Source organism: Prionailurus viverrinus, chromosome B4 (assembly GCF_022837055.1).
Source record: "Prionailurus viverrinus isolate Anna chromosome B4, UM_Priviv_1.0, whole genome shotgun sequence".
In the NCBI taxonomy this organism is placed as follows: domain Eukaryota; kingdom Metazoa; phylum Chordata; class Mammalia; order Carnivora; family Felidae; genus Prionailurus; species Prionailurus viverrinus.
Genome location: NC_062567.1, coordinates 24,348,794 through 24,363,647, shown reverse-complemented (window position 1 = coordinate 24,363,647; position 14,854 = coordinate 24,348,794). Strand labels below are relative to the sequence as shown.

Sequence of the window (14,854 nt, the reverse complement as noted above, 5' to 3'; positions counted from 1 at the left end):
CTCCCTTCTTCACCTGAAAGCCGTCAACCCACGTGGAAAATCCTTTCTGGGAAAAGGTGAGTTTTTCACCATGGAAGCCTGCTTCTTTCCCTTTAGACTGAACTCACTCCCCTTTTAAGTTTGCTTGGCTTTTGGTTTGTTTGTTTCCCTTGAAGATAGGCCTCTGCTTCCACTGGTTGCTTTGGTCCCTTTCTTGCCGGTTATGCACAATTACATAACCTGCTCTACAGAGGCAGAACCCTCCTCCTCCAGTCGGAGCCTGGTCCTAACGCAGCCCTGGAGACAAACGCACTTTTATGAAGTGATGACAAGGGTCTCCTCTAGGTGGAAACCCTAGGTGCATGAGGTGGAAACTCCTCTAGGTGCATGAGGGCTACGGGGCTCCCCTCTCATGCGGCTCTGTGGCAAGCCGCCCAAGTTCTCTCTTTTTTACCCCCCCGCTGGCCCCCCAGCCAACACGCCCTCTTCTTTGTTGTAGGAAAACACCCACAGATTGCAGCTGTATTCAGATGGGATACCCACATTAGGGCCAGTGTGTGCAAGGGAAAGATGGGTTGGAAGCCAACGAAATTACACAAATGTACAAGAAGAAAGGTTTTCTTCTTCATACACGGAGGGGGACATACACCTCTTCCAACTCTGTAATGTACACAATATTGAAACATACTAATTACTAAGGAAGCCTGATGCACTAGGAATGTGTGCCTGACAGAAACTAGCTTCTCCAGGGTTTTTAAACGATTCCTAGTGAAGGCAACGTGAGGAGATTCTAAGGGAAAACAGAGGGTGGGTATTAAAATGCCGTGGGTTTCCCATGACAGAATTCACCTGCTGACCACTGTTCATCGAAGGCCTCCCGTGGCCAGGCCCTGTGCTCAGTGAGGCGAACCCTGCACCCACCCCCCACCCCCCTACACCCCCCCTCCCCCCGCCCATGGAACGAAGCGCCTCTGTCTCTCACCCTTCCCCACCTCTCTCTGAAGGATCGGTCTTGCAAACCTGCCGCCAAGTCCCTGAGACAAAAGAAAACGGTGGGCTCTTGTGGGAGCTTACCCCGCCTCACGAGCTCTAGAAGCAGAAGCGATCTGGGGCTCCCCAAGGGCTCTCCGGAGGTGGTGGCTGTCTTCCGAGGCGCTCACATGGCCCTTCCCCGGGGACGGCTTACTGGGGGGAGGACCCGCAGGGCCATCCTCGCACCCATTCAGCAGGCCCTGGCCAGCTCGCGCGCGGGGCCTGGCATGCCGGCGGCCCTCACGGTCACCGTCGTGTGGCGCCGGGATGCCTCTTGACAGCTTGTATCCATGAGAAATCAGGAGGTCCTCTACGCTGTACATAATGCGCTGGCTTCATGGGAGCTCGGCCGCCGGGACCGTCGCGTTGGCAGGACCCACCCTGAAGGGACAACAGAGAGGGTTCGTGAGGGGTGCCCGACTCTCCCCGGAGCTGCAGCTGACACGTCCTCCTCCCCTCGCTCCCACCAAACTCGTCCCCGGTTGGGAATGTGAAGGAATGGGGATTGTTCCCCCTAAAATTCTGTCCCGTCTAACTCACTGGGGATGGTGCACGTGGCACGGGCTCTGCAGGATGAGGCGGGAAACCTGGGGACCCCACCCTGTGCCGGCTGCCTCTTGCAGAAGAGTCTGGACTAGCGTTGAAGCAATGAAATGACTAACAGTGTCCACCATTCCCTTGCCCCGGGCATCCAAAAACAACGGGCACGAGCAGTGAAGGCAAAATAAATACAGATGCGGAAGCTACAATTACCACGTTGAGTTTCTAAAATGAGAAACTGCCAGTGTCCGGCTTTACCTTATTATACTTGTCATCTTGCAGCCATACCTTTTGCTCTCAAAGGGCAGAGCCGGATCTCTCATCAGCACGGAGCTGTGATCCACCCTGGCGCTCTGGGGGCTCTGGGGGGCGGCCACACTGGGCTGCTGCGAGCAGAGCCCAGGTCTCTGGGCGCATCGTGAGAGACCACGGGCCCGGCTGGCCAAGCACGCACACCCAGCACGCTCCACAATCCCCAACTTCTCCCTTCCAATGTGAAATTGTTTTTAATTTTTTTTTAGGTTTGTCTTTTTTTTGAGAGAGAGAGAGAGAGAGAGCATGAGCGGGGAAGGGGCAGAGAGAAAGAGGGAGACACAGAATCCGAAGCAGGCTCCAGGCTCTGAGCCCGACGCGGGGCTCGAACTCACGGACTGCGAGATCACGACCTGAGCCCAAGTCGGGCACTTCACCGACTGAGCCACCCAGGCGCCCCTGTGACGTGAAATTTTTAAGACTCAGATTTCTCGCCAACAAATCCTGGGGCAGCTCTTCCATCTTGGAGCCACTGCCCAATCCCATCGTGGTAGATGAATTCTACTTGGGCAACTTCCCAAGTCAACCGGCCCAGGGCAGCAGGACCACGGGAGAACAGAAGGAACCTACCTGTGAGCACAGGTGTAAAACAGGCGGGGCCGTGTTTGTTTTTAACCAGGGGAATCTTCTTTCCCGTGGCTTCCGGCTAGTGGGGAGCAGCCCTGCGTCCCCGGAGGTTGGGCCGCAGGCCAGGCCTGCAAGAGCTAGGCCAGAGCCGGCCCCACTTCTCTGGTGGACGGAAATGGCGCCGTGGCAGCCCCCGCGAACAATGGCCAGGAAATGCCTGCCGGCCTGTGTGCAGGTGAAAGGGAGACACATGTGCTTCCTGTCAGGGGAATTCTTACGGGGGCCCGTCCCACAATTCTGCTGACCGGGCGCGTCCTCACTCTTCACCACATGCTCTGTTACGGTGGCAGAAAAGTCCCGGCCATCAGCGCAGAGAGCATCGAACTCGGGAAGTCGATCACTTCCCACGAGGCCTCCACATCTTATGGAAGGCTGACAGGCCCTGGCGGTTACTGTAGCAGAAGCCATTCCTGACGCTCCTGCTGCATGGCTCGCAGGGGTTGTACCACTTGGGCCGTTTACAGGAATGGAAGGACCAGAGAGGCGAGCATGTGTTCTCGGATTCCACTGCAAGTCACTGGACTACGGTCCACAGGGGAAAGTGATCCCATTACAAACACAGGGAGGAGGGCTACGGGAACACAGAGGCAAGGCCACGAAGGCGGCTCCCTGTTCTGTGCGGTGCTATACCCCCGGCATCTAGCACATAGCCTGCTCTCAATAAATAACTGTGGAATGAATGCACAAAAGGAGAAAGGGACATTTGAGCTGGGTTTTGAAGAATGATTAGGAGTTCACTAGATAAACTGCCTGTGCGTGTATGAGAGAGGGAATTGGTATATAAAATAGATCTGGGGTGCAAGTATCTCATTGTAGCATTTAGATCAGGGAGGGCCCCCATAGATCGGGGAGGGTCCCCCCCACTGACTGGCTTCATGTCGCACATACAGTCGGCACCACAGTAAGCCCTAGAATGTAGGTCTGATTACACTCAGTTTCTCTTTAAAAGAAAGAGAAAGAAGAGGCTTTAAAAGAAGAGGCTCTTTAAAAGCCAAGTGTACCATGCAGGACACAGGGGGGGCAGGCAGTGCCCACGGCACAGCCCCCTGCCAGTGCGCAAGGAGAGAGGGCCCTCACCAAACACGCACGCGGCCCCTCTTCCTACTGGGGAAGGAGATGGTCTGGTTGGTCTGGTATGGTCACGTCCGCGTGGACATTGTGTTTAACAAACCCTCAAGTGGCATGACGACCCAGGCCGACACATAAACCTCTTTCCAAAAAGATTCAAAAGGTAAGAGCCATAACTCGAACTTACAGGTGTGAGGTCAAAAGCATACTAGTTATTGGAAACTCCGGTCTTGTGTCGCCTCACAGAGGCCAGGTGCCTCTGCGGAGCGGGATTACAACACACGCCAGCTTCAGGACACCGGGCCTAGAGCCGTGCGGGAGAACAAAGAGCAACGGGCATGACCCGCAAGCCCCACAACCCAAATGGGCGGTCCCAGCCACCACCCGATCCCCGAGGACTTCTCTCCTTGGGCTGACACTCTTCACCTTCTCATCCCAACTCTTCCCCTGGGCCTCCACCTCATTTCCACCCATGCTAAACACCACCTGAGACAGATCTGGGAACAGTTACATGGGTTTTCCAATCCCTATCACCTTCTGCTTACTGTCTTTAGCATCCTCATCTACTTAAGACGGAATGGGCTGCCTCAAGAGGTAGCAAGCGCCCCATCACACGTCAGTCACAGCGGCCACCGTTAGAGGAGCTGGCTTGCTGAGGAGACAGGCATCCAATGAACTGGACAAAAAGCTGTCCCTTTTAAAGTCTCTTTCTGATCCTGAGATCCCAGCATTCTAAATCAACAGTATTTAACTTGATCACCCACCCACCAACTCACAGGGTGGCTGTAAATACAAATACACAGCAAAATTTGCCATAAATGTAAATTATTATAGCATTGGATTTAACAACTTCGAAAGGTATGGGCATGGCTCAAGTAACAAAGTATCAGGGGTGATCCTTTTAATCCTAGTGCTAATGCCGCTGCCACCCAGCCCCAGCTATGACCCCTGGAATAAGTCACTAACTATACCAAACCTCAGTTTCCTGATCTGCAAAATGGCAATGCTCCCATCTGCCCATGCCACTAGACTGTTTGAGGACCAAATAAAGATATATAAAAGTATAAATCACCACGTAAATCCAAGATTGTGGATTTATCATGCTACCGTGGTTCTAGTTTGTCTCTGAAGGGTTACTACTTGCCTTACGGAAAGACTTCATATTAGTTAATTTTCGCCATGAAGTTTAGACCATTTCCTAATTCCTCTTGTATCCCTTGCGATCTGACTTTTGATTTCCAAGGTCAAACCTGCTTTATATCACCCACATATCTCATCTTTTGGGAATGGATATTTCGATCTCCATCCAAGTCACTTAGAAGAGTAAGTGGTACTTTGGAGAGCCCAAAACATTGAAGCACAATTCCTGAGTGCTTAGAAACCACCAGCCACTCAAAGTATAATGAATAAGACACATACTTTGCCCTTGAGAATCTTACTACCCTGCTGTACAGACAGCAGGAAAATAGGCAGAAGGGACCCTAACCCAGTCTCAAGGGGTCAAGGAAGCTTCTGGAAGGAAGACTGAAATCCACCTCAAGGTAGATCTGCACTGTAAGATCACCCTGTAAGTATGATTGTCCAGCCAGTTCATTTAAGAAATGTTTTCCTTCCCTACTTTGGCTCATTACCTTGTTCATCTAGCAAGAGGGATCAGGACAGTGCAGGTGCCTGGATAGATCTCAGGGAAGGAGGGGACTTTTGGCACCAGCTGGGCCAGGACACAAGAGACAAATGAGCTCACTTTAAATATTTATTTTTCTCATTCTGTCAATATCTAAATACCATTCACACAGATGAAACATTTAACATAAGAACAAACATGTTCAGAGAGAAAGCACACTTTATTTCATTTTATGCTCCCAGCAAACTTCCTAAGGTAGCTACGGATGTCTCCATTTTGCAGACAAGAACACTGAGGCTGAGGGCCTGAGCCTGTAAGTGCAGATCGGAGGTTCAAACACAGGTCTGTCTAGCTTCAAAGCCCTCACTACTATTTTAGGCTTACCCATCTAAATTTCCTTCCTTGATGACAATAGAAGTTTCCTAATTTACCAAATACTGTATAAATATAAACAAAGAAAAATGAAAGGCATGGTGACATTAAAGTGCAAAACTAGGGGCGCCTGGGCGGCTCAGTCGGTTGAGCGCCCGACTTCGGCTCAGGCCATGACCTCACGGTCTGTGAGTTCAAGCCCCGTGTTGGGCTCTGAGCTGACAGCTCGGAGCCTGGAGCCTGTTTGAGATTCTCTGTCTCCCTCTGTCTGCCCCTCCCCCACTCACGTTCTCTCTGTCAAAAATAAACATTAAAAACAAGTTTTTAAGTGCAAAACTATACTTAAAAGGAAAAAAGCATCTCCTTTCTTCTCTTGGGTTAAGATGGCTCTTCTACAGGATTCTTTCCCAATACACACCAGGGCACACATACATATGTACATAGGCACACACAGCCGCAAGGCCTGATGCCTCACTTGACTGTAAGGTTTCGATGGCAGTGTTTGTATTAATTTTCAATGCCCAGTAATAGGACTCATTCACACATAGATCACGTCATTGCTCTGTGACCTTCAGTAGCCCTCTTTGGTCATTTATGGATTCAGGCTCCTACAGAGCTATCGTGAAACCTGTTGTGTGAACTGGAGAAGCAGACAAACTACAGCTATGGTAAATGGGAGAGGAGTGAGTAACCTCCAAGAAAAAAAAAGCCACCTAAATTCTAAAAGAAAAACTATCGATCTAGAAATAGTCACTCTTATCTACAACACTGATAGAATTTGGGCTTCATCTGGGCAAGGGGAAACCACAAGTGTCTGGGCGAGCAGAGGAAAGTGTGCCTGACAATCAGTATGGTGGAAAAGTGGACAACTAAAGTGGTTAGAACACAGACAGACGTGCAGACGAGCAGTTGTGTCTCTTCTCTTGTAACATGCAAGGCCGGTAGCAGAGGAGATGGGGGAAAAGGAATAATACAAGTAATTTTCAAGAAAACAAGTGTAATGTCTTACTTGGCGACTAAGATAATGGTCATTTAAGAGAAATGCGGAAATCAGAAATAAGTGTCGGTTGGAGAAGATGACAGGTAATTTGATTTTAATTTAACCAACCCAGTCCCATAAATTTTTTTCTCCAAATCATTTTTGAGTGGATTTTCATCAGATTATTTGTCCTGTCCAAAAAACCGGAATGAGACCACTTAAAGTAATCTTATTTTGTGGTAGATTTCGAAGTTCTATTCAATATTAGCCATTAGCATTTAAGCAGAGAGCTGTCCACCCCTTCATTGTAGGGATGAATTTCTGTTTCTCCACGTTGTTCAATATGTATCTGTTGTGTTGAATTGAGCCTGAGACACTGCACAAAAGAAGGGAACATCTTTGGGCTTCAGTCTTCTCTGAAGGTTCTTCGGGGTCCTTCTCGTTCTAGAAATCTGTCTGTCTCTCTAGCCTATTCACCCTTGTGATGAGCAGCATGTGTTTCTAAGTCAGCTGGCCACAGTAAAAAGGGTACAGCTTGTGGCCATGACACGGAACAAAGCTAAATAGGTCACACGAAGACAGAACCTCTGACCTTGGCCCCATTAGCACCCATAGAGGCCAACCAAGAGAGCTGAGCAAAATGGTCACACACGAAGAAGAGGAAGAGGAGAGGGTGGGGGCTGAGGCCATGGAGTACACCATCCAGCAACTCTCCACCCAGGGGTCCCGGAGGGCAGGTGTTGCACACTTATTCCAACGTAGGTTGGTCAGGACACTTGTTTTACACTGAATGTGCTAGGCACTGGGCTGCACTAAAGAACATAAAGACACAAGGCCAGCCAACACCCTCCCTTGCAGATGCAATGGTCTAGGTTGCAGTATGTCGATTAGGGGCTCATCACCAGGATAGACATTGGCAAATGGATGTTATTTCATAACAGGTACCAATTCCTCCTCCCTCTACAGCCTTAAAAATAAAAATAGTTTTTGTTCTCGTATTTACAGTTGTAAGGCTCCCCACGACAATGAAATAAAACTATTAATAAGCTCATGAGATCAAACAAAACTCTTCTTCCTTTTAAAATTTGCCTAGAACATGCACTGAAAATAAAGGAAAAAGACAAATACCCAATTAAAAATGTAAAACAAATTGGGACACCTGGGTGGCTCAGTCGGTTAAGTGTCCGACTTCGGCTTAGGTCATGATCTCACGGCTTGTGAGTTCGAGCCCTGCGTCGGGCTCTGTGCTGACAGCTCGGAGCCTGGAGCCTGCTTTGGATTCTGTGTCTCCTTCTCTCTCTCTCTGCCCCTCCCCCACTTGTGCTCTGTCTCTATCAAAAATAAATAAACGTAAAAATTTTTTTTTTTAATGTAAAACAAACGATCACTCTCACTAGTAATCAAAGATACGTAAATTAAACCCAAATGCCATTATTCACTGGTCAAATTATCAAAGTTTCCAGAAGGCAGTATTTGTTGGTAAGGGCATGGTAAGCTGTAAGGGTTCTCCTATTTGTGGGGGCGTATGAATGGGGAGGGGGGAAGTATCTGTGTGTAAATGGGTATTTCCTTTCTTAAAAGTGATATGTTGTAAAATCTTCAAAAACCTGAAACTCTAATAATCTCATTTCCTGGGATCCATCCTAATGAAATAATCAGAGATACCCACAAAGTCTTCTATAAAGAGACTTACCCAAGTTTCAATTATGATGACAAAAAAATTAGACCAAATAAATGTCCACTTGAGATATGGTTAAACAAAACAAAACAAAAACAAAACAAAACCCTGATGCATCCACACAGTAGACTGGAATATGTACACACATGTATAAAATTATGTTTTCAGATATACAATGGCACAGGGAAATGCTCATGGTACCACGTTAAACAGAAAAACAGGATACAAACCCTACATTCAGTGCAATAGCAATTTCACACACACACACACACACACACACACACACACACACACACACAGGAGAAAAATCACCAAAAGGAAACATATCAAAATGTCAACAGTGGTGTTTTATTCTGGTTTGCTTTTTTTTTAATGTTCTTATTTATATTTTACTGTATTTTACAGTGACCTGTCATGAAATGCATTTGGTAGAGCCATATGAAGTAACGCCGTTTTCAAGGAAAAAATGGCCACATGCTGACACTTTCATGTACTTTAACTTGATATGATCTCACCATCAGAAAAAAAAAATTTAGGGGTGCCTGGCTGGCTCAGTCAGTAGAGCATGTGACTCTTGATCCTGGGCTTGTTGAGTTCGAGCCCCACGTTAGGGGTAGGGTTTACTTGATTGATAGATGGATAGATGGACAGATAGAAAGAAAAACAATTAAGAACAGTTTCTTAGGTAGGATTAGGAAAATGTATCTGTGAAAATATATTATGTATTTGGAAGGCTCAGTGAAAAGAAACACCGAAGAAAAAAATAAATGAGCAATAAATTACATAAGGTTCTAAGGGTCTAGTATATGGCACATGGGTCTTATCTGCTACAGAGTTTCTTAACCTGTTTCCAGGAAGCCTAAAGTTACATGTTCTGCTGATAAAAATCTAATACACGATTACAAAACAGCATCCTAAAGGTCTTGATTAGACATTGTTACTCTTCTAGAAAACCTAAAACTTCTCAGTTGTGTTCACTGACATTCCATATTTAAGATGTAATTAGTCCCTCAAGTTGTTGGCAGTTCACTGTAAATACTTCTTCCACTGACAACTTTTCAGTCTAATGTTATGATTAATATATAACAAAGTACTTTCTTTAAACAAGAGGTAAATAGCTAAGACCTAACAGCAGGATGAAGCACGTTGCTAACTGACACATGGATATTTACTGCTTTCTATGTACTTTATTATGAACAATAGGATTGCCATTTCTCTTTTCCATCTCAGTGAAAGAAAGAACTCAACAGTTTCAGTGTAAGCTCTGGCGCGGTGAAGTGCTCACACGCTGTTGTTACCATACCACAATACTGTGATGGCCAGCTCTTGTCGGGGCACTCAAGTTGTTAAAATCTTCTCCACATAAAAAGCATATTTAATCTGTGAAGTAATAATTTCAGTATGGCAACCATTCCTGAGTTAAGTTTCTTTAGGGTGACAAAAAAAAAAAAAAAAAAAAGGAGGTGGAAAACTTGGGTCTCAGATCAAAAGGACTTCTGGAATGCTAATCTTGCTGGGTTGGGTCGGTGTTAAGGCACTGATTCCAAAACAGAGATAGACAAGGGAAACAAAGTACCAAATGTTAAGCACTTTATTTTTTTCATAAATATTATCTCTTCTAACTTCTTTTTTGTCTTTTCCCCCAAGACCTGAGTGAACACACACACACACACACACACACACACACACACACACACACACACGCTCCCGTCTTCTCTTTCACCTCTACGTTCGGTCACACAATTATTGCTTTGGTGACCCCACCCCCTTTTTATGAGACCCTAAGTACCTCATTAACATTTCTGAAAGATTAGTGGTCATTAAGAAAAGGAGTGAAATTGGATAAGATTTTTTAAATCTTCTGGAATTTCTGGCTATTTGCGAAAATAACCATAAAACTTAGACTAGAATTTAATCCCACTACCAACATGCATGTCAAACTCCACATGTAAAGATTCCTGGAATGGTCTATTAAACTTAGAACACACTAGTTTTCTTTGAAAATATCTTGAGAACAAAAGAGCCAAGGTTTTATAATAATGTTAAAGTTTAAATCATTTCATAAAACTTGTAAATTATTTTCTAATTGCAAAAGTCATGTAAAGTTATTCTAGAAGGAAACGCTGCAAAATTCAGTGTTGAAGAAAAAAGTTCCCAGTAACCCCACTGTGCCAAGAGATAACCACCAACAGTTCGGTTTCTATCTCTCCTATTCTTTGTATACATGCAGTTGCTTTCTCACTCTCCTTTTTTTTTTTTTTCTTCTTCGAAATGTATCTTGGAGTCTCTTCATTCTTTCATTTACGTACAGAAGAAACAAGCTTATAGGTAAGCTACAGAGAGATCACCAACAAGCAGCAACTTACAAGGATATTTCATGGTCTAATAATTAATCTTCGCTAGTTTAGCCTGCCTGTGCCCAACTATATTATCTACAGAAAGTTTTTGGAGAATATATTTAAAGAAAGTAAAGGTAACAGTCCAAATTCTAAACAAGATACCACAAATTTAAATCAAGATAACTGACGTTTCAGTATCAGGGCAGTTCCTGTATTTTTTACATGACTGTCAGTGGTTAAAGGATATATCAAAGTACTGGAGACCCATCTGCCCCCCCCCCCCCGCCCCACCCCAGGCTGCTGGCCTTACCAAGTAAGTGTCCCTCAGCACTCCTTAAGTTGGTAAGCTCTTGGAACAAAACACAGCAGCAAGGTTTTAATGAGTGAGAGAACCCTTCCCATCCAAAAGGTGAAAAACAACATCTGTTACCAAAAAGGTAAGTAAATAAATAAATAAAAAGAAACAGCGGTAATGGGATCAATGATAGACCTAAAGGATTTCAGAGGCATAGTCTTCGCTTATCAAAATCAAAACCACAACAGAACAATTGTTTCAACGCAACACTCTGTGTTCTAAACTCTCTCTAGATTAATTAGCGTGAAATCCCGCCAAGCTCATTAAGGGAGAAATTCTGGACTCCTACAGCACGACTGGTGTTTACTGTCCTCCCAAACTACAGGACTCTCCAACAAGGACAATGGGAACTTGGCGGAACCACAGACTTCTGGGCTGTCTTTACTGATAGCATTTCTAGTTTATTTTTAAGCTGCATTTAAAAAAAATTATAGTCCAAGGATCTTTTCAGATTTGGGTGTTTTTTTTTTTAAATGAAAAACTGGTCCTTATTTACTCTCCTTGTGTACCTCCAATCTCCAGTTACATTTTACAGCTATTGAACAATAAGCCATATGCCTCCGGAGTCTGTGACGACTCAGATGCGTTATTAGCTAACTGATTAGCTTGTCAAGTCCTCCAGAGCATGTGAACACTCGGGCACTTTAAGTTATATCCCAAGGAGGTAGAAAGACAAAAAAATTTTGGTTTGTTTTTTTTCTTCTTTTTTTCCTGGCACAGGCTTTCTCCGCCCACCCAATCCCCTTAAATCTCTTGGGCCTGCCAAGGGCCTGACCTTCCATTCTCTGGAGCACAGGGTGAAGTTTGCCAGGAGGAAGGCCCAGCAGATTAAGGCCTCTGTTCAACAAATATTTGCTCACCCACTCTTGTGGGAGTGAAAACTGTTTGCTACAAGTTGCCTCCCTAGAGTAATAGTTAGGGACCTGCAGGATGCCTGTTTAGTTGGTGGCTAAGAATTAGACACCTAATAGCAAGGTAAATACAAAGTTCAAACCCACACAACATTATGAAAAACCACATGAATTTACCAAATTCCCAATTTCACATGAAAACCATCACAATTCTCCTGAAATAGAATCCGCATATGAGTTCCAAAACACTATACACGCTTGCCTTGCCAAAGGGCCATAATCCAGTCATCTTAACTTCTAAAACTGCCTGACTCAAGGCACTGTTTTCCTGAAGTTTTACCTGCATAGCCTGTGACCACTCAGTTTTGAATACTGAGTCTGCCATTTTTGTCTAAGTATTTCTGGCAGCCTGACCCCTCCCACCCCATCTTCCAACCCTCATCTCAAATCCCTAGGATGTCTGTTCTTTGCAAATCTGAAAAGACAAAAAGCCAGAGAAGGAAGACCTGAAGATGCAACACACACACACACACACCCCCTTGAAATTGTGTGGTCCACATTACTCCATCTGTCTCCCTAAGACAGGCCAGGCAACTAGACTAAGGGAGGGAGAGGTGAGCATGGGGGTAGAGGGAGGAGATGCCGGGGATGGCCGTGAGGGTGGCAGGGTGTGTGTGTTGGGAGGGGGAAAGGGAGGGTGATCTGCCTATGCTAATTCCCCAAAGTCCTCTGCTCCTAGAGAGCACGGATGAGCAAGGAATGGGGCATGACCAGGTCGGGCTGGCGAGGAGTTCTCATTTTTCTTTTTTCCAGTAGTGAAATCACAGCTCCTTTCTCAAAACCCCGGAGGAACCCAAGGGGGCTGGGCTGCTACCTCCAGTGACAAGGACCAAGAGCGGTGCTGAACCTCACTGCGGTCAGGGCATCTAGGCAAACCCGGGCATTCTAGGGTGAACTGATGGCGACGGGGGTGGGGTGGGGGTACTCAGGGGATCCAAGTGCGAAGACCCGGCGCAGGCAGGCAGGCTCCAGATCCCATAAACGAGCTGATTAACGAGATTTACAGCACTCTCAGGCGGGGCTCTTTCCTTTCTCCCACCCTTTTCTCTCCCCCCCTCCACCCCCAACTTAACCACCAGCAGCCGGGGAGGCCCGGCAGCCCCGGGCAGTTGCTGGGAAGCAGCGGCGATTAGCGCCCTAATCCCGGGTCCTGACCCGGCAAAGCGGTGGGCGCGGAAGGCCGGGCGGAGACCCGAGCAGGGAGCGCCGGGCGCGGCAACGAGCTCCCAACGTCCCGCGGGCAGGTCCGGACTGCCGGGGGGGTGGGGGGGGCGGCGGTGGGGGGCGGGTAGGGGGCCACCGTGGGAACCGGGGACCTCGGAGACTCTGAGCAGCGGCTGTCAGTTCCTGGGGTGCTGTCCGCGAAGTCGGGGCGCGCAGGCGAAAGAGCGGGCTGGCCGGAGCCGGGCCGGCGGGGAGGACGCCGAGAGCCGAGGCAGCGACCCCCGCCGCTCCGGGCCCTCCCCGCGAAAGGGGCCGAGCGAGCGCTAACGCCAGCCGCGGCCCTCGGCGCGGGACCCGCGAGTCCCGCACCCGGGCTGGGCACCTGAGGGGCGCGGACGCCCCCTCCCAGCAAAAGCGAACGCTCCCTCACCCCGAGGCTGCGGGCGTGCGGCCCGCGGCGGCCGGGCCGGGCACCGTGTGGGACGCCCGGGGCGGGGGTGCGGACGCCCCCCAACGCCGGGGGAGGCTTGCACCGGAGCAACGTCCGGGCTGGAGAAGTTGGGGGAGCGCGGGAGGCTGAGGTCGAGGCCCGCGTAGCGCCGTGGGAACGGGCCAAATGGGCGGCGGGAGTCAGGAGGGGCGAGACACACCGGGACTTACCGAGCGGCTCCCTCATGCTGCCCCGCGCCGCCGCCGCCGCCGCCGCCGCCGCTCCGGCCGGCCGGGGACCAGCGCGACCCGCCCCGCTTGCAGCCGCCGCGGCGGAGCATGCCCGGAGCTGCCGCCGCCCGCCCCACCCACCGCCCGGCCTCGCCCCGCCTACATCTCCGCCCACCGCCCGGCCTCGCCCCGCCCACATCCCCGCCCGCCGCCCGGTCTCGCCCCGCCCACATCCCCGCCCACCGCCCGGCTTCGCCCCGCCCATATCCCCGCCCCGCCTGCTAGGCGGCCTCCAGGCTCTGGCTCTCTCCGCGGGAGGGCGGCACCCGAGTAGGGAGCCTAGCTCACCCGCCTCGGGTGGGCCCTGCGTGGGTGGGTCTCCCCAGAGGTACAGGTGACTGGACCTTCTCTCTCTTTCCCTGTCACTTAGGTTTGAGCGGCTTCAACCCTGTGCGAATGTCCACACACATACACACACACACATACAAAACAAAAATATTCGTATACAGATGCACACACTCGTATATAATTACGCAAAGATGCACATAAACACACCCATATGCAGTCACACACAGATGCATACAAACACCCTCATTCAGTGACAGGCAAACCCACACACATATACACACATATACACACTCACACTTACACAAAGACACACAACACAGACACACACAAACACCCATACACACGCACTTTCAGAAAAACACAATCATGGAAGGTGTGAGGAGCAGTAAATAATGCCGGGGACAACAGCTTAGTGCTTGGGATTTCCTCGTTTAAAAAAAGACCTCTAAGAGCCTTAGCTATAGGCTGGAGACTTAGAGGCCAGTTAGTTTATCCTCTCTTGTGATAGATGAGGAAACTGAGGCTAGGAGTAGGATTTGCCTAAAGGCAAGAGTAAGGAGGAGGTCAGAGGGAGAGTTCAGAGCAGAATGAACAATTATTCGTAGCCCACTCCATGTTTCCCTGGCAGCAGTGATTAGACCACTGCCAGGTCCACTCAGGGGCAAAAGTCCCTGTAGTTTGGAGAGTAGAGAAAAGACATGAAGCGTTCAAGTTTGCTGATGAGTTGGAGAGAGAGAGAGAGGGTGTTGGCTAAGTCAAGTCCAAGGGGCAAACATGGATGGCAGAGCAGACTAGAATCCCTGCAGAATTTTTAGGAAACCTCTTAGCCACACCGTAGATTTAGTGTCAGAACAGCATTAACACAT

At 48.5% G+C, this 14,854-nt stretch overlaps 1 protein-coding gene across 1 annotated transcript in view; it reads right to left on the bottom strand.

Moving 5' to 3' along the window:
- JCAD (junctional cadherin 5 associated) overlaps positions 1-13,735 on the bottom strand; it is a 40,075-nt gene extending 26,340 nt beyond the window's left edge. Inside the window, exons 1-2 of the mRNA XM_047867725.1 lie at positions 13,641-13,735; positions 1,054-1,392 (exon numbers count right to left, since the gene is read on the bottom strand). Coding sequence (XP_047723681.1) covers positions 1,054-1,334 — 281 coding nt within the window. The 5' untranslated portion in view covers positions 1,335-1,392; positions 13,641-13,735. The remainder of the gene's footprint in view (positions 1-1,053; positions 1,393-13,640) is intronic.
- Positions 13,736-14,854: the final 1,119 nt, after the last annotated feature.